General features: G+C 37.5%; 2 protein-coding genes across 2 annotated transcripts in view; one reads left to right on the top strand and one right to left on the bottom strand.

Annotated features, from left to right (window-relative positions):
• LOC308653125 (transmembrane protein 45A-like) overlaps window positions 1-2,063 on the bottom strand; it is a 68,621-nt gene extending 66,558 nt beyond the window's left edge. Inside the window, exon 1 of the mRNA XM_081301581.1 lies at window positions 1,285-2,063. The gene's annotated coding sequence lies outside the window, so the exon portion shown is untranslated. The remainder of the gene's footprint in view (window positions 1-1,284) is intronic.
• LOC308653130 (uncharacterized protein) overlaps window positions 1,598-19,942 on the top strand; it is a gene marked incomplete at both ends in the record, with an annotated part of 26,590 nt that continues 8,245 nt past the window's right edge. Inside the window, 2 exons of the mRNA XM_081301590.1 lie at window positions 1,598-1,874; window positions 4,549-4,626. Coding sequence (XP_081157716.1) covers window positions 1,598-1,874; window positions 4,549-4,626 — 355 coding nt within the window. The remainder of the gene's footprint in view (window positions 1,875-4,548; window positions 4,627-19,942) is intronic.

Here is a 19,942-nt window from a genome sequence, read left to right as displayed (position 1 = left end):
ATGCAGAGGTCAGAAATGGCAGCAACTGGGAAGGAAGGCAATGAAGAAAGAGCACACTAGCAAATCCTTGCCAAGTGCCAGTCTAATCTACGTGTCAACATAAGTTAACTCACTCAGTGCTCTAGACAACACCCTGCCATAGGTGTTATTATTACCATATTACAGAAAGAAACTGAGGCATAGATGGGCTGAATAATTTGTCCAAGATCACATTATGGAATTGTGAATTAACCAGACCAGTTTCCTCTGCAACAATGTATCTTCTTCTAACCCCAGTATCTGAACACCAACTGTTAAACCCTCTGGTAAATGATACTTTTCTGAATAAAAACACTCTGTAACTTAAAAAAAAATTACACCAAATTCTCATCTACTTCCGTCTGAGCTGGAAATCAAAGTCAGTTCTGGCTGGAACACCCATGAGAGTAAACAGCATGTGACAAAAGTCTCAAATTCAAAACATTTCCGCAAACAGAGAAAATTTCAGAGATTTCAGATGGAATGGGCCTTGGGTGGCTCACCTAGCTCAACATTTTCCATCACACAATATCTAAATCCTAAAATTAAGCCAGAACTATCTGTAAGTATGCACCTATAATAATCATTCTGAATATTTTAAGATAGAATTAGAGTTTGATCATACAATTATAAGGTTATAGACACCACACAAAGTCACTTGTCACATATTTGTGTTTTGTTTGTTTTTAACAATCATAAAGGAATCTGGGTGTTGTTGTAACATGGGTAGACGATCATAGAAAAGACACATTTGAATTACAACTACATTTAAATTTCAATGAAAGATTAAGCAATTGCCTATATGATTCAGGTTCTAAACAATATTACATAGATTAATGGAAACAAAAGCTACATTAATTCCAAATGAGCCAGATAATTTTCTTAATCTTCCATCAGAACAGGGAGTGTAGGATAGATTTTAAAATTTCGTCTTCACCAATGTACACAGAAATAAAATAGAAAAATTAATATATCAGTACATTCAAAAACTTTGGAAAGGCTTACAACAAAAATGCCTAATATTTGCTCCCAGGAAATTTTATAATAACATACCCCAAAAATCACAAAGAGCAAAGCAAAAAAACTTTAATGTTTGCAAAAATAAAAAAGAAGAAGAAGAGAAGTAAGGTGAACGACTGTGCAGTTTGTGCCAGCAAGCGATATTTTTCTCTGCTTAACGAAGAGAGGGCTGGTGAAAACAGCATAAAGACAGGACAGAGATCACAGAAGGAGAAATACGATACCCAGCACATATTCAAAACTTACCCAGCTTGCTCTGTTTACTCAACACTTATTTTTTCCACTTTGCCAGTTTAAAATCAGATAGCGGCTGGGCTTTTGATGTTGCTGTTTCTGTTCTTTTGATCCCAGAGCCCCATGAAAATTAAACTATGTGTTGGATGGGATCTGTCCTGGTCTCGCATTAGGGGGGAGAAAAAGTTTTAAGCTCAGGGCCCTGGCTACTTCTTAAGGGAAATGAATAAATAATAAGTGGCTAGCAGGAGAGGACGTGGGGGACGTGCCTAGCTGACGTCCGTCCCGCACTGGGGCCGCACAGCCTCTCAGCACAGCTGTGCAGATGTGCTTCATCTGGTTCCCCGAAGGGGCACCAGCCTGGGCTGCCGCGGCTGGCAAAGCCTCCGCTCATTGGTGGCCGCGGCTCCTCACTTGCGGCCGATTGGCGGAGAGGCCCGCCACTCCCGCTGGCCTGGGGCCGCCCCAGCCCGCCGCCCCAGCCCGCCGCCCCAGCTCGCTGCATCCTTCAGAGGAACCTGGAAATGCCTCGCGGTCGCTGATGTGGCACTCGGCGGCAGCAGCGGCGGCAGCATTGGCGACTCGGGAGGGGCTGAGACAAGGTCGCTAGACACCCAGAGCTTGCCCCTGCCCTAACCCCTCTCATACTCATCCTTTCAGGCAGTTAGGCTGGTTTGTTTAAACTCTGGGTTTGGAAGATGAAAAAGGCCCGCCCGGCGCTGGCCAAGGCCCCGGTTACTGGACGCAGATCCGGACTGCCCAAAACTCTACGAGGCCCTGAGGCCACGCCTCGGGGCTTCACTCTCCCTACTTTCTCTAAACAGCGAATGGGAGGGTTTGAGAAGTTCCTCTTTGAGGATAGTATTCTTTTGATGAGGATCAAGGAATCCTTCATTGAAATGCTTATTAAATAGAAATTTGGTTGTTTCTTTAGTGAAGCCCAGGGGTGGGTGCAGGAGTGGTTTAAGAGATTTGGTTGGTTTTCTTTTCTCTTTTCTTTTCTTTTCTTTTCTTTTCTTTTCTTTTCTTTTCTTTTCTTTTCTTTTCTTTTCTTTTCTCTCTCTCTCTCTCTCTCTCTCTCTCTCTCTCTCTCTCTCTCGTTGAGTTATAGTAGATGGGGGAAAATGAGAAATCTTGCTTTGTTCAGTGACAGTTTTGAAAGGACTACACCAGAGAATGAATGCTTCAATTTTAGGGAAATGGTTGAAGGAATACTGGGGGTAAGGGGAGAGAAGATAATGGCAAATCCCTTTCCTTAGTAGTTTGTGGAAGTTAACAGAAAGTGACCTCATTGATGTAGTAAAGCAAGAGCCACCTCGCTGGGCTACACACTTTTGTAGGTGCTGGGCCGTGTGTTAAATAGCTTTTACTTGCATGCCCTATTTAATTCTTAAATCCCTCTTATTAAGTAAATATTATCTTCTCATTTTTGGATGAAGAAATCAAAACCCAGAGCCTATACCAGCATGCCTCAGATGTCTCCAAGATGTTTACATTACTTTGCTCTGGGAACATAATAAACTCATCTGCCACTTGTCATCAGGGTGGGGTTCAGAATTTGTTGACATCTCCACCTTCTGATGTCAAAAACTTTCACTACAAAGATAATGTCTTGTTGTTGGTGTATTAATCATCTATTGCTATATAAGAGATCACCACAAACAGTACTTTGAAACACACACACACACACACACACACACACACACACACATATATATATATATATATATATATATATATATATATATATAATTGCACAGTTTCTAAAGGTCAGAAGTAGTCCAGGCATGGCTTAACTGGATCCTCTGTTCAGGGTCTCACAAAGCTGTAATCAAAGTGTCAGCTGAAAGGAAATCTCATCTGCAGGATTTTCTGGGGAAGAATCTGCTTCTAAGTTCAATCTGGTTGTGGACAAATTTATTTCTTTACAGATATAGGGCTAAATACCTACCTTCTTTCTGGATGTCAGCTGCCCTGGTTCCCAGAGTCTGCTCTCAGGCTCTTCCTAAAAACCAGGAGGTAGAGATCATGGGAAGGCCACCTTAAGTCTTCCATGATTAAGTACTCAGACACTTCAGCTTCAGTGAAACTGATTAAAATGTTATCATAACTCTACAAGCTACCACTCCCCAACCTCCTCAAAATCGGAGGGTGGGTGGGCTCAAACTGTGGAAGTGGATTCCAAGCATTTAATTCCTGTGACAATCAGGCAAACCCACAAAGGACCAGCCTTTGACCAAAGTCCTTCCTTAGAAGTAATTTCTGTCCTATGCTCAGCTTTGTGAATCATTTATTATCTGACAATGGTGCACCTTTTTATCATAGAAGCTACTCAACAATAGCCTGATAGTCCAGTTATTGATCAAGCTTCCATACTTATTATCATCAATAGGCATCTGATATTATTGAGTATTAGAATATCCCCCTCAAATATCTGCTAGATACAGATTCATTCAGCTTGCAGGAAGATGAGTAAATATACTTACTCCATTTCTCCTGTTATGCACAACTAAAAATCTTGGAGATACACACACACACACACACACACACACACACACACACACACACCAATGTAAGAAGACTCTGAGAAGTTGTGGAAGAAGGTAGACCAGTTGGAAAACTTTGAATCCAAGAAACAGCATAATGACAAGTTCTTGGATTTATTTATATTTCATCATCCCAAACTTGAATGTAAAGATGCCAGCACTGTAGTTTTGTTTTGAAATGGACCCCAAAGTCCCATTGATGTTGATGGTTTGGTCCCCAGCCTCTTGCACTAATGAGATGTGGTGGAACCTTTAAGAGGTGGTACCTAGTGGAAGGAAGTCAGGTAATTAGGAGTATGGGCTTAAAAGAAATATTGGGAGAATCACAACCTCTGAGGCAGAAGTCCCCTGTATTTCTCCTTTATTAGCAAAGCAAAATCTTTTTATACTTTTTTCTCAAAATTGTGTCCTTGTTATTGGATTGGCATCAGGGACAAGGACCAAGTTTTTAATATCAAATTTGTAACTAAGATGAGATCTGAGAGCAGCCCCAGCTCTGGTTTTCTTGGGCAAGTCTGACATGCCAGACCATCCCACTTCAATGCTGAGGATGCAAATGGCTGGCAAACTTGTGAGAGCCAACTGCTGGAGAATTAGGAGATGGGTGAGTTTACCTTGTGTCAAACTGGAAGAGCTATTCCTGTGAGTAAAGGGAGGAGCCAAGGAACTTTCCCAGCAGATGTTGAAGATCTTTTTGCTCTGGGGAATTCCCACCTTCTCTCCCGAAAAGGTACCAGCTGCTTCATCCTGGTTCACTTTGAGAAGAAGGAAACTGACTGCTGTAAAGTTGCAACACCCTTGCCGTCTGGTAAGTTCTCTGTTGTGTACACCAAAACCCTTTATTCCATATATCTGGTTCTTCTTTGTGGGAACATCTTGTCCTTTTTTGTGGGGACATCTGTGCTGCTACACAGAGGTATGGTTAAGCAGGATTTGACAACCTAGGGATTTTTACCCCCTTATAGTCTGTTCTAGGTTCCTATTTGTTGGCCTTCAGTTCAGGAATTTCCTCTGGTTGTCTTGTCTCTGCTTCTTTTTTGTTTCTGTAATTGGCCCTATAAGACATGGGCAATGCTGTGTTAGGCTCTTAGGAAAGATCTTGGCTTAAAGGGCTTCCTATAGACAGGGTTATATAGATATAACCCTGTCTAAAGAAAGATGATGTTTTACTATAATGATCTGGCCTTTGTATGGCCTTCTGAATTATTATACAATCTTGCAGTTGGAGTTGGTCTGTCGAGGTAAAGTGGAAGAAATTCTGTATGTGCAGGTCTGCCTGTTGAAAGATTTCCATCTGTCAGCCACGGTTTTGTGGATCTTCTCTGGTTATTTATCTCTTGTTTGTATTTCTTACTGACCATTTAAGATGTGAGGCATGCTGCATTGATCCTGTAGGTAGTCCCTTGGGAAAGATCTTGGCAGAATAGGCCACCTATAAGTATAAGCCTAAGAAAAAGATGTTTTACTGTAACACAATCTGGTCTTTGCAGTTAGAGTTGGTCTGTCAGAAATAAAGTATATGGAAGAGATTCTGTATGTACAGGCATTTATGCAAATGCATGATTAAGAGTCTGAACAGTCAGAAACTAAGTTGAGGATTCAAAAAGGCACTGTCTTTGGTATGCAAGGATAGCAGAATAGAAGAAAGGGTTTTTTAAAAGTTTAAATACTTTCAACCCAGTGTTGGCAGTCCCAACACTGTTTCTCATCCTGGCCTCAAGCAGCTACAGATCATCTCACTGTGGGTCAGAAACACTAGCCCTGGCCTGGGGAAAGAAAATCCCAGGAAAATTGTCTGGGCTATAGAAAAATGGACAAAGAGGACCTAGCCTCTCTTCTTCCCTCCAGCCCCTTTTACTCATGGAGGTGGAGGCTTCTGGCCACAAAAGTGTGGAAGTAGATTCCAGACTGTTAGTTCATCACCTGGTGACAAGAATGGTCTCACCTTTTAAGATCTGACAGAATATCCTATTTGACTAGGAGATATCCATTACTGGGACACACAAATTCTTTCTATTCCATCAAACCAAATACATGGAGATACTGACAGGATAAACAACTGCACCCAAAAAATGGAGAAACCAGAAACTAAAGCCAATCTGTGTTTTTTGGCAAACTCTGCAAAAGGATCTTCAAGAATACCTAAAGCAAAGGATGGATAGCCCCCCCCCAATTGAATATCAATGCCTAGTGTAAGGAAATACCCCAAAGGAGACTCTGGATAAAATTGACATTGGGGAACTCACTTAAAGTTGATAGTATTATGATAATGATAAAGAAGATAGATTAGGCTAAAAAATATCCTGTGCTCCAAATCCTTGAATAGAACCTGCGAGAAAAAAAGATTAAAGCACAGTTTTTGTATATGCCTGATTGCCTGGGATAAAATTTGTTGGGTAAATTAAATGCACAGATAACATTCAAGGATTGTTTCAGAATATGAATCTAAAAAAGAGTTTAGCCAGGTGCCGTGGTACATGTCTATAATCCCAGTGGCTCTGGAGGCTAAGGCAGCAGGATCACAAGTTCAAAGCCAGCCTCAGCAACAGTGAGGCACTTAGCAACTCAGTGACACCCTGTCTCTAAATAAAATACAAAATAGGACTGGGGATGTGGCTCCATGGTTGAGTGCCCCTGAGTTCAATCCCTGGTCCCCCTCCACACACACACACACACACACACACACACACACACACACCAAAAAAAAAAAAAAAAAGAGTCTGAAGCCAGAAAAGAGAAATAAGAAAGTTATGTTTTAGTACAGAAAATTAGCATGTAAAAGAAATGTTTCTGTATGAGAAAGTATTTTGTATAATAAAGTAATATTCCTGTGCTAAAATCCAAAATGAAAGAAAGGACAAAACTAAGGATTTAAACAAGTTGCAGAATGTCTAAGTAAGTTGCAGAAGATTTGTGGAAGGTAAGTCTCAAAAAATTTGTGTATATGATTAAATTGGTTATAATTAGCACAAAGTTATTCAAATGTTAATGTACCAATTATGAAGCAAAGTCTAAAACATCGATCTGCTCTTATCTATCAAGATAATTTTCTTTTTTCTGTTAGGTTTTATTACTTAGGGCAACGAAGTCTAAAAAGAATTAAGGTTTGTAACTGTTTTAAAGTCTGTTAAATAATTACTTCATAACTGGTTAAATAAATAACTGTTATTTTAAGTTATTACAATATAATTGACACCCTAAATACATGTGACTAAAGAGATGTATACATCTGAGAACTATGTTTGTCTGAGTCTTATCTGTTATGTAAAAGTTTGTAAAATGAGAGTTTATGTAGGCTTACCAGCAAAGTAATCAGTAAGTGTTCTCTTTTATACATTGTATCTGACATAGAAGGGTGACCCTGTTATTTGAAGAACTGTTCTTATATCCCTTTACTCTAATCAAATCTATTTTTGGTCATTAACACTGTTTCCTAAATGTATAAGAGATTCAAGGCTACCTTTTGATTTTTGTTAGTACTGCTAATCCATGCAGACCTGTGATTATTGTTACCATACACTATGGATTCTATATTTTACTTTAAAGTTAAATTTCATTAACATAAGGACATATGTATAATTGTGACACAGATGTCTTAGATGTATTGGTGTACTAATGTTCTTTAAACATACAGACTTTTTAAAATGTAAAGCTTAAGAGAGCACTTTACCAAGTTGGTGTTCTCCAAACAAAAATTGTAGCAATAGTCTTCTTCAAATTTATATAGAAATAACAAATTTGACTTGGTGTTTATTTATGTCATTTAATGTTCTGTAACTGAATAAAGGTAACCTGCAGTCAATAAGTTATACATAAAATTTTGTGTAACTCTTTTTACTGTGATGGGAATTTAAGTGAATTTTTAGAAGGTAATAAGGAGAGCCTGATTTGTTCAAAGGTTGACAGTGTGGAACATAAAAGCAGTTTGCCACTTTTTCCACATAAAGGAAGTTAAAAACTCTCTTAGTCTTTATATTTGATTCAAGTTTTAGATGTAATATTGTATTATGTTAACTGATATTCAGATACACTCAGGAAAAAACATATGACATTTTGTGAAATTATACATTTTTTAAAAAAGAGGCAAAGATCAGATTCAGATATAAAACACTTTAAGATTTGTCATGAGGCCAGCCTCACCTTAAGGCTCTGCCTCTCATCCTTTTCCATGTTAGGATGGCTCCAAAATAGACTAGAACTAAGCTTATATAAAGTAGCATTCAAAAGACAGATTTTTTGTTGTTGTTGTAAAGATTACTATGATCTCAAAATGGGACAAATACAAAACTTAAGTAAAGGTTTGGGTAAATTGTGAACAGTACTTATGTTTGTAAGAGTCTTTTTTTTAAGTAAAACTTGTATGTAATTGAGGTTATAAATACACAGGTCTTTGTAGAGGCGAAATAGATACAAAAGATACTTTAGTGTTCATTTTTTTATTCCTTGTAAAACTTTTATAACTATTGCCTGTTAGTGTTTTGCAGAAGTACTATTTCTAACAAAACAACCTGAACTGATTTAAGAAAATAAATCATCACCTACGGGACAGACAGGCTATAATGCAGACTTCCAGTACTATTATTGACCCCAATTAAATGGAATGGGTAACTGTAAAATTATAGACATTGATGTTATAACCCATTTCTCCCACTTTAAGATTGATGAAACTGATGCTGAATGTTTAAAATCAAAACTTAAAAACCAAAGTCAAGGAAGTAAAAAAAGGCCAAAGAAAAAGCAGCCAATATTTTTGACTCAGGTAGCACCCAGGGAACAATGGGACCTCTCTAAGAACCCTACAACTCTGGTGAGTCTCATGACCTCCTGATCAGGGGAATCCAGAGGACCCTAGAGGACAAGAAGCCAACCACTGCACATTTTGCAAAGAAGAGGGTCATTGGAAACAGAAATGTCTCTTTATGAGTTGTTTAATATCTTCAGTATTTTATCTTAGTGACAAAAAGCTGACTACCACAACCAGTAAGTAACTCAGAAATGCCAAGGACACACATACACACACACATACACACACACACACAGCTCTAACATAACCTGCTCTTTCTATAGCCAGGGACCACATAAAAGGCAGCCTAGTAAGACCAAATAAATAAATAAATATTTTTTTATATACAATAACCACTCCAACCAAACTCCATAGTCAAAACCATGGCTTCACTCACTCCCACACCCAAAAAAGCCAAGTGGAATTGTATCTTTAACTCTTACCAGTCTAGAACAAGGTAAAGATGCAAAGTCCTGGGTCCGAGGCTGTGGCTCAGCAATGGAGCGCTCACCTTGCACAGCTAAGGCTCTAGGTTTGATCCTCCACACCACATAAAAACATTAATTAATTAATTAACTATATTGTATCCAACTACAACTAAAAATAAATATTAAGAAGAGATGCAAAGTCCTTAACAAAACAATAACAAAGAGAATTTAGCAATATATAAAATTATCCATGATAACTAAATGGCATTGTTTCCAGAGATGCAAGGATTATTCCTATTCAGAACATAATCAATGCAATACATGATAGTAACAGCCTAAAGAGAAAAATCACTGGACTGCTTCAATTAATGTAAAACAAGCAGCTGACAAAATAAATCACCATAAAAAATGCTCAGAAAAATGAGAATAGAGAACTTCCAAACTTTGATAAACAGCACCTACAAAAGATCTACAGCTAATATTATATTTAACTTAAAAGTAAGGATGCTTTCCATACATACTTCACAATTTTCTTTATGTAATATCATAGAATGACTATATTATGAGATGGAGAACAGATTATAAGTGTCTGTCAGGGGCTAGGAGGAGTTGGGTGGGAAGGAATTATGTGGGTCCACAAAAGGGAAACATCAGGAAATTTTGTGGTGATAGAAATGTTCTATGGTTTGGCTATATCCATGGGATGTTGTTGGGATACTGTACTATAATGTTAACATTAGGGAAAACTGGGTAATTGATTCATGATATGTCTTTGTTTTATTTCTACAACTACATATGCATCTAACATGACCTCAAAATAATTAAATTAATTAAAAAATTGTTCTGACTCTGTCTCCCTCACCATCTCCCAGTCCACACAGCTTAGTAAACTTTCATTACTGAGAAGAGCCCTCCCTAGGGAGAGATCATCTCTCCGCTGCTACCTGGATAGTTTTCTGGATGAAGGAGGTGAAGTATTATCCAGAAGTATTTTCAAAATCCGATGAAGGAGGTGAAGTATTATCCAGAAGTATTTTCAAAATCCGTGATTCTGTCCTGTGCATTCTTAGACATGAGATCTCACTCATTTCCTTAATGACATCACTGGCCAGCTAGGGTGGCACACCCTCTGGGTGGCAGCTTAACCTGATAGACTGACATGGTCCTAGATCACAAGGATAATTAATGAACACTTGGCTGAGTACTCTGCTCACTGAGTTCACCCACAGTAACCTGTGCCAGCTCAAGTGAAGGACACAAGGGATCTCTGTGGGCTTTATTAAGATGTGCTGTTCCTCTTGCACCTGACCTTCTGGACAAAAGGAATTAGTGTGAAGTGGGGATGACTGGAAAGAGGTGAAGTTATGGACACAGTGTTTTTCTAGACATGGAAGGACAGCAGCAATCTGGCACCTGAAGAGGGAAAATCTTAGACACTGAGATAACAGAAAAGGGAGGAACGTTAATGATATGTTGTTCTTCATAGTCACCTGGAAACTTCCTCTAAAAGGAAAATGCCTCCATGCCACTTTCCCAAATTGTTTCAATCATCTTAACTGTAACTGACTATAGACATCCCCCTTAACCTTACCAAGAAGTCTACTGAAAACAGAAAGGATGGCCCTGCTCCTGTCCTTCCAACAGAAAACTCCTGCTGTCACCTTTAGATGTCTTCTTCACTTTCTCAGTCACCACTTCACAAATACTATTTAGCTAGAAGAATGGACAAACAGAATGTGTTGGACTGTGCTGCAACACACAACTAAATCATTCAGGATCACTCTAGGTGAATTTGGGTTGTCACGAAATAATTACACAGAGACACAGGAAGTACCTTCTTCTGAGGGCCCAGTGATGGCTCTCAACCTTAGAGGTCCATTGGAAAGAGAGCGCTTGCACCTGGATTCTTTATTTTTATAGAGCGGGACACAGAGGAAGGTTCAATGGAATGTTCTTTTCAAATAAGGCAAAGAGTCAGGTTTCAGATAGTTGAGTCTAGCTTCGTGATGTCTTGTGGTCAGTAGATTGATTGGTATCTTAGAAAGCCACACCCATCCCAGGTGCTGTGTGGGAATGCAGGCCGAGCAAGAGGAAAGTGCACACGTGTGTTGCACAGCCCAAAGAGCCCACAACATCAGACCAATCCTCTCATGTGCTCAAATGCTCATAGTTCACACACACAGCCCATGGCTGGCCGGCAACAGGACTGGACACAACACAGGAAGTCTTTCCAAAACCAAGGATAAACTTCAATTATTCAAACTTAACTAGGAATCAGCAAACTAGCCAGAAAGCTGCATTAAAAATACTGTCATTTGCTTCCATATCCCCCACTGATGTAGGTTCTTCTGAGGGCCCCAACACTTATCAATAACCCTGGTCTTTCTTGGGGCACCTGGTGCATCCCCAAGGCCACACCTGTTGAATAGAAACAGGGCATTAACGTCCTTCTCTCCCAGAAACATGGTGAGTTGTCTCCTAGGAGTGGTCACGAGAGACCTGCAACTGTTTAAATAAACACAACCACAGATCATGTGTGAGATCTGTTTTAAAAAGGAGACTATCCTTGGTTACTTGGAGAAGCTTCCCAGAGGCATTAGTGTTTCAGTACTTAAGCACACCCTGCTGGCAATTTTCCCTGCTGGCAGTTTTCCCTGCACTCACTCTATAAGAAAAGATGTTACAAGATTTACCCCTACTTTAAATTAAGTCATTAATGACACACCTGGGTTTTCAAAGGCATTCGGCTCTGATTCAGCTCACTGGCCAGAATTGTTATGGATGACAAACTTTCTCTTTTCAGACCATAGTAGAGTCTATGCAATCACTAATACCAAATCTAGGTTAACATCATGTGCCAAGTGGAAAGATGAACACAGAAACCTAAAAAGAACATCATTTGACCTTTTGAGGTAAATCCTGATGGTTTGTGGTATTTGTGAAACTACTTTGAGCCAGGAACCTGGACAAGGAGGGAGATGGTTTTGAGGTCAGAAGTGCAAGATTCCTGTCGCTTGGAGTCCTGTTGGTGGTAGCCTAAATTCAGTGCTATGTGAGACTAATTAAACAGACATGGTTCCAGCCCCTTTGGTCAGGTTAATCAGATTGGCTGATGAAATGGCATATTGGTGGGAAATTTTGCAAGGCATGGATTTGGTTAGGAAACAATTCTCCTCAGGTGTCACCATTATGCATGTATTGTAAGTAGAGACACCAACAGCCTTCACTCCATACTATCTTCTCAGGCATTTTTGTATAGCAAACAACTTTGCAAAATAGAGATAATATCTCCTTCCAGAGGAGAGGATCTTTCTGTTTAATAATAAAAATTAATCCTCCTTCCTGGGAAGAGATTGAAGCATTTTCTTGCAACCATTATAAAATATTGGGGTTTTCTAAGCTCAGGAACACACAACATGTTCAAGGCATCACCTGGCCCTATTGTGTCAACCTGTAGGATTTGGGCAAATTCTGATACTCTAGCTGCTGCTATTACTGTGGATAAAAAATTGTGCTTCACCTACTCCTTAAGAGACTCGTATTCTTTGTTATTATCCATGACAATGTGGCAGACTAACATTAATTTATATATATAAATGATATATATACAGACTAACATTAATTATATATATAATTAATTATATATAATATATATATGCGCGTGTGTGTGTGTATATATATATATATATATATATATATATATATATATATGATAAAATCTCAGGAACTTCACCTTGGTCTGTTGGCCATCCCCACACATCCTGTCCAGTCAGGGTACTGTGATGCCTGCTCTGACCTTGTTTTCCACTATTTCTTCCCTGACTTTCATGACCTAGATTTTTTTTTAAGGGCCCAGGCCAGATACTTTGTAGAATGTCTCTCAATTGAGGTTTTCCTGATGTTTCCTCATGATTTATGCTTTTGGGGCAGCAGTACCAGATAAGGGATGTTGTCCTTTGCTCAGTGCATCAGATCAGAACATGCACGACATTAACTGTTCCATTACTGGGAACGTCATCGTTTATCCCTCAATAAGATGATGTCTGCCAGGTTTTCTGCGGTGAAATAAATGACACAGATTTCTTTAATTATACTTATATATATTTCTACTCAAGTAATTAATAAAAACTTTGTAAAAAAAAGATTTTGAATCTATGTCTATATTTGTTAACAGGCATTCTACTGAAAGATTAGCTTTTCCTTCTCCCACAATTATTTGCTTATTTATTTATTTAATCTGTATGGATTCCTCCTACTTTATTATGGGTACCACTGTAAAATTGTATATGTTGATTCTCAAATTGTCCTAGACTTGGTGAGAGTCCTTTCAACATGCCTCATGTGTCCTTTCAATATGTACCTATCATTCTTTGTACACTGTCTTACTTGCTGGCACAAGAAGGTATTCCAGGCTCAACTGGCATTTCCCTTTCCCAGCCCTGGAGTCAGAAATTTCTACAAATATCCCTGGTTCCTTTTGGTGGAAAATAGTATTAAGAAACTGAGATCTGGGAGCACCATGAGCTCAATAATATTGAGATTTCATTGCTTCTAGTCCCTCTCCATGGATAAAGTGTGCATATGTGTATGGATAACATATTTCAACAATGTAAATTTATTGATCTTGATAGTTATATAATGTCTATGCACAAAAGCATCATAATTTTTTTCACCATACAACAAAGTATCAAGGTATAATCAGGCATCTTGTCAGCAACTTACTCTTAAAACTACTAAAAAAGGCAATATATTAATTATATATAGATTAAAAGAAAATTTTAAAGATATATGCACATAATTAGTCTCATAGAGATATATATGTAAGTGCATTTGTATTCATTATTAATTTGCATATGTATTTATTTGTATATATTTAAAATGTCTTGTTTCACTTGGAATGAAACCATCATTTGACCCAGTTATTCCACAAATCCGTATGTACCCAAAACACTTAAAATCAGCATACTACAGTGATGCAGCCATATCAATGTTTAAGCTCAATTCACAACAGCTAAGCTATGGAACCAACCTATGCCCTTCAACAGATGAATATATAAAGAAAATGTGGCAAATATACAAAATGGAAGATTACTCAGCCATAAAGAAGAATGGCTTTATGATTCTGCTGGTAAATGAATGGAATTGGAGACTATCAAAGAAGCCAATCCTAAAAGACCAAAGGTCTGATACATGGTTGCTAACACACAATAAGGAGGGGCTCAGAGAATAGATGTTCATTGGACTAAACAAAAGATAATGAAGGGAAGTGAGGAGGGATGGAATTAGGAAGGCAGTAGAATGAATCAGACATAGCTTTCCTATGTTCATATATGGATACACAACCAGTGTAACTCCACATCATGTTCAACCACAAGAATGGGAAGTTATACTTCTTCTGTGATGATATGTCAAAATACATTCTACTGTCATGCATATCTAAAAAGAACACGTAAATTTTTTTTAAAACATCCTATTTCAATCCAACACTAAGGGGCAAATTCAAAGTCCTTTCATATACACTCACAACTGGCCACTTTCCATTTATATAGCTCCTTTCTCTAACAGTAAGAAATCTGGCTCAAATTAACTTGGAGAGATTTTTGAATTGGTATTATATATATATATATATTTACATATACATATATATACATATATATGTATATCTTATACATATATTTATATATATATTTATATTAGATATATTATGCATACAATACATTATATATGTGTATATACATATATACTATATATATACACAAACACAATATACCATATATACACATACACAAACATACATGCATAATCCATTAAATTCACAGATTTCCATAAAATATATATAATATATCTAATATACTTTATATAATTTGATATGTGTTTACCAATATTTCCAAATTTAACCTATCTTCCAGCTGCATTAATCCCTAAGACATGCAGACTAGTACACACACATTCTCTGTATCTATCTCACACATTCACACACACACACACACACACACACACACACTCTCTCTCTCTCTCTCTCTCTCTCTCTCACACTTTCATGGACACAAACCACCTACCATCTAACATGAAGAAGTGTCAAAAAGGGAGAGTAAGAAGATAGAAGGAGAAAGGAGAGAGGAGGAAAAATTGGTTACATAATGGATTTTTTACTAAAATATAAACCCACTATGATAGTCAGTTTTTGGTCACTGTGACCACAACACCTGACAAGTACAACATACAGGTGGAAAAGTTCACTTTGGCTTACAGTTTCAGCAGTTCAGTTCATGGTCTCCTGACTTGGCTGCTCTGGGCTCAAGGCACAGCATCACAATGGAAGAAGGGCTTCTCCACTCATGGTGGCCCAAGAAGCACTGGCCAGAAAGGGGAAGGGGAAGCAGGAAGAATGAATCCTTCCAGGGCACAACCCCAATGACCTACCTCCTCCAGCCACACCTTTCCTGCCCAGTTATCATCCAGTCAGTCTGTTCAAACTAGGATGGACTGATTAGGTCACAGTTCTCATAATCTAATCTCTGAACATTTCTGCATTAACAGGAAGTTTGGGGAGACACCTCATATCTAAACCATAATGCCATGATAGACAGGAGGAAGGAAGGAAGGAAGTGAAGAAGAGAGCAAAGAAGAAAAGATGGTAGATTAGTACAGATAATTTCTCAAGGGATTTAAGACTACTTCTGAAAACAAAGATAAAAAACACCTAGAAAAAGAAATAATGGAAAAATATTGAAAAAATATTAACCACATTTATGTATAAGTAGTTGTGTTTTGGGTGGTTTTTGGATGCCTTTCAAATTTTTCAATTACTATATTAAATTTTTTAGAAAACATTATATTTTAAAATAAAATAATGGAATAGATCAATAGAACACAATAGAAGGTCAAGAAATATTCACATGCAAGTTCCATGACCTTTAAGAAAGGCACAAAAAAATGCAACAAAGAAAGGATAGTTTTAAATAAATTGTTGGTACAATCAGGTATCCATGTGCAAGAGAAAAAAAAATTTTAACCTCACCTCTATCCATAATATGAAATATATACAAAAAACAAACTCAAAATTGATCATAAACCTAAATATAAAACCTAAAACTACAAAAGTCATAGAATACAAAGAGAAAATCTTTTGTGACCTTGGGTTAGGGAAAGATTTATTAAATATACCAAAAACACATCCACGAAATAACCAGAATAGAAAGAAGGATCAAATTGGACATTTAAAATATGTGCAGTATGGGCTAGGGTTGTGGCTCAGCAGTAGAGCGCTCGCCTAGGACGTGCGAGGCCCTTGGTTTGATCCTCAGCACCCATAAAAATAAATAAATAAAATAAAGGTATTGTGTCCAACTACAACTAAAAAACATTCTTTTAAATTAAAAAATATATGTGCAGTATATTGTATGCCATTTATACCTTAATAAGCTGTTTACAATAGGGGTTTAAAATTAAATAATTCTGTAAAAACATTGTTATGTGAAAATCTTTGATCTCATGGTTATTACTTCTTAGATCAATTTCTTTAAGAAAATTTACATCCTAATGATAATAATATTTTTAATGCTCATGAGACAAATGTTACTTTCAAAAATTATTGAGAAGATATGTACTTTTAATATTTTACCTTACTCTCCCAAGTTCTAAGATTTAATTTTTTCAAAACATTTGCCAATATAATTATTTAAAATTCTCTCTTGTTTTTATTTGCTTTATTTATTTATTTGCTAAGGATGCCATACATTAAAAAGAAAACTCATAAAAGAGTCAGATGAGGTTGAGGAACTCAGGCTTTGTGAGGAATGGTGGATGATATGGGGATATTAACCTGAGGAGATCCATGGGACCAGCAAGATAAAGGCATGAACAGACTCCTCCAGAAACTATAGTGACATCATTAGGAGAGGAGCTAGACATCTGCTCCAGGGCACCTGAGGCAAAGAAAATGAGTGCGTGAAACACTGGAGATGCACATTTCAACTCAGGCTGAGAAAGAACCTTTTTTTTATGAGCGAAGAGGAGTGTAGCAGGATAGCAACAATGTCAACCACTAGAACCTGACCTCAAACAATGGAGAAAAAGCTGGAACACACCAGGCAGACACACTGCAGAGGAGTTCCTGAAAGAGCCTTCACACTGAGCAGTTTTAAATCAAATGATCTTTAAAAGTTCTCTGATTTTTTTTTTTCTCTCATGCCCCTTCCTTCTCATGAATTTTTCTATTTTCTCCCGTACTTCTCTGGGAATCATGACTTACCATATTACTGTGTTTCTGAGGCAAGGGATAAAAAGAAAAGCCACTTGTTTATGAGAACACAGTGAGCAGTAAACACACATTAACTAATCACAGATGACAGAAGTGCTTCAGAGATGAAAGAGATTCCTGAAGAGTCCTGGTTGGCTCCTTCATCATGTAAAAGGGGCTCATCCATGTACAGCATTATTATTACCCTGTAATGAGTGGCTAGCCAGTGCCCATCCCAACTGGAGAGCCCAAACAAACAGACACAATAGTAATTTTGAAGTTTTCATTTGTTGTACCTATCTCTCCACCAAAACACTTGAAGGCAATTTACACAAAAGTGATAAACATGCTGTGAAGGAAGGTAGACATCTCAAGAAGGAAGAAGGGTGGAAAGAAAGTAAGGAGTCTAAAGCAATGTCTTCCCCATGAAGGGCTGAAAACCAGTTAATCAGGGTATTCTATGCCATGCTAGAAGGAGTTTATTTAATTCTGTAACCAATAAGGAGCCCACCAAGGTCTTCGCACTTGACAGATACACAATCTTTTTTTGTGGTGAGTTATCTCTGAGGATGTAATGTGTGGAGTGCAATGAGGTAGGAAACAACTAATGACAAAAAGCAGAGCTGACAGGTTTTGAAGTAGTTGAGACAGACAATAATATTAACTAGTGGCACTTGTGACAATCGCCAGAATGCTTTGAAACTGCAAGCTGGGATCATTTCATAATAGTTTATGTACTACCCTGGAGTCCCAAATCTCCCCTTAATACCTTTCCCACCTTGGTCCATGCTCTTCTCATTTAAAGTTACGTAAAATAAATTGCATCTACCAGAAATACCCTTGGGGGATAAAATATATGAATCTGAAGGAAATATTTTAGTAAACCACTTGATACAGAGAGTAATATCCCAAAGATTGTAAAAGTAGAAATTTACCAAAGTTCTTCTGTTCATTCATTCCATAAAATGTTGACTGATTTCTGGGTGTCAGATATTGGGGGTACAAAGATGAATAAGAAATATAAAATTCCCAATTCACACTCTTAATTTATATTAACATAAATTAATAGAGCCTTATGGAAAACATTATGGAGCTTCTTACAAAATTAAAATAGGACTACCATATGATCCAACAATCCCACTATGAGGTATATATTCAAAGGAAATTAAATCAGTATGTCAAAGAGATACCTGCATCCCTATGTTCATTGCAGCACTATTCACAATAACCAAGAAAAGGAAACAATCTCCGTGTCCATTAATGGAAGACTGAGTAAAGAAAATGTGATACAGTTATATGCAGAATGGTGTAGTATTCGGTTATAATAAAGAATGAAGTCTTGTTATTTGGACAACATGGATAGAATTACAGATTTTCATACTAAGTGTAATAAGTGTAATAAGCCAAGTACAAAAAAGACAAGTTCTGCATTATCTCACTTACATTTGGAAGCTTAAAAAGGTGAATTAATAGAAGTTGAGATTAGAAGGGTGGTTACCATGGACTAGGTATGGGATGGGGAGATGTTGATCCAAGGATACAAAATTGCAGTTAGATTGAAAGAGTAAGTTCAAGAGATCTATTCTGTGGTGACTATAATTAATTGCAATGTATCATATTCTTGAAAATTTCTAAGAGTAGGTTTTAAGCGTCCTCACCACAAAAACAGAGATATGTGAAGTCATACATATGTTAATTAGTTTAATTTAGCCATTCTGAAATTGACACATATTTCCAAGCATGATGTAAGCATGATAAATTCATAAAATTTTTGTTTATCAACTGAAACAATAAATTAATTTTAGAAGAAATACAAAGTTCCTGTTGAGATGGAACATACCTTACAACTAATTTTAGGATTTTTTATTTTGCTGACCACCAAGATAAATGGAGAGGACAAGCATAAGAATACAGAGAAATTGCTTTAAACAATATTGGAAAAGAAAATCGAGGTGGTAGGTTGAGTATAGACAAAGGCTTTAATAGAAGGAATGTTGTGGCAGAAATGTGGGAACCTAGTAATCTAGATGGGGAAAATGAACTTGGAAAGGAAGGTACTCCAAATGGGATTTTTTAAAAAATGTAATTTCCTTAAAGGTATGTGATCTAAACTATCTTTTATGTCTTCTCCAAAAATTCTTAAGTAAAACTCATTGATGATCAATGCTTTGGTACACAAGTGAAAGAGAAGAGCTGTCGAATTCTGCAGCTAGGTTAGCAATGAGGAGAGCAAGATGCTCCATGCACAGATGCAAAGATGGCATTGTTGGTAGAGGATTTGGTGACAGCTTTCCTGGGGATTTCATGTCCATAATAGTGGTGGTCTGCATCTTTTATTTGACACTTACATATGACCATTGTTTTAGTCCATTTCTCATTGCTGTAATGAAATACCCGAGGTAGACTACTTTGTAAAGCTCACAGTTTGGGGAGTTGAAAGTCAGAAAAGGAGGGCACTGACTCTAACAAAAGCTGCATGGCAAATGATAGGAGCACATGTGGGAAGAGACATCACATAGTCAATCTGGAAGACAAAGAGGAATTCAGCGGGTGGGCTCACTCATAACAGGAGAGAGAGCTTAAGGATCACATGAGAACTAAATGAATCCTGTCGGAGGGCAGTTTTTCTAATGACTTAAAGACATGCACCCTTAGGTCACCACACTTGGGA

This window comes from Spermophilus citellus (assembly GCF_964194105.1).
Source record: "Spermophilus citellus genome assembly, chromosome: 7".
In the NCBI taxonomy this organism is placed as follows: Eukaryota; Metazoa; Chordata; class Mammalia; order Rodentia; family Sciuridae; genus Spermophilus; species Spermophilus citellus.
Note: the sequence above shows the minus strand (reverse complement) of the source record. Positions and strands in the feature narration are given on the sequence as shown.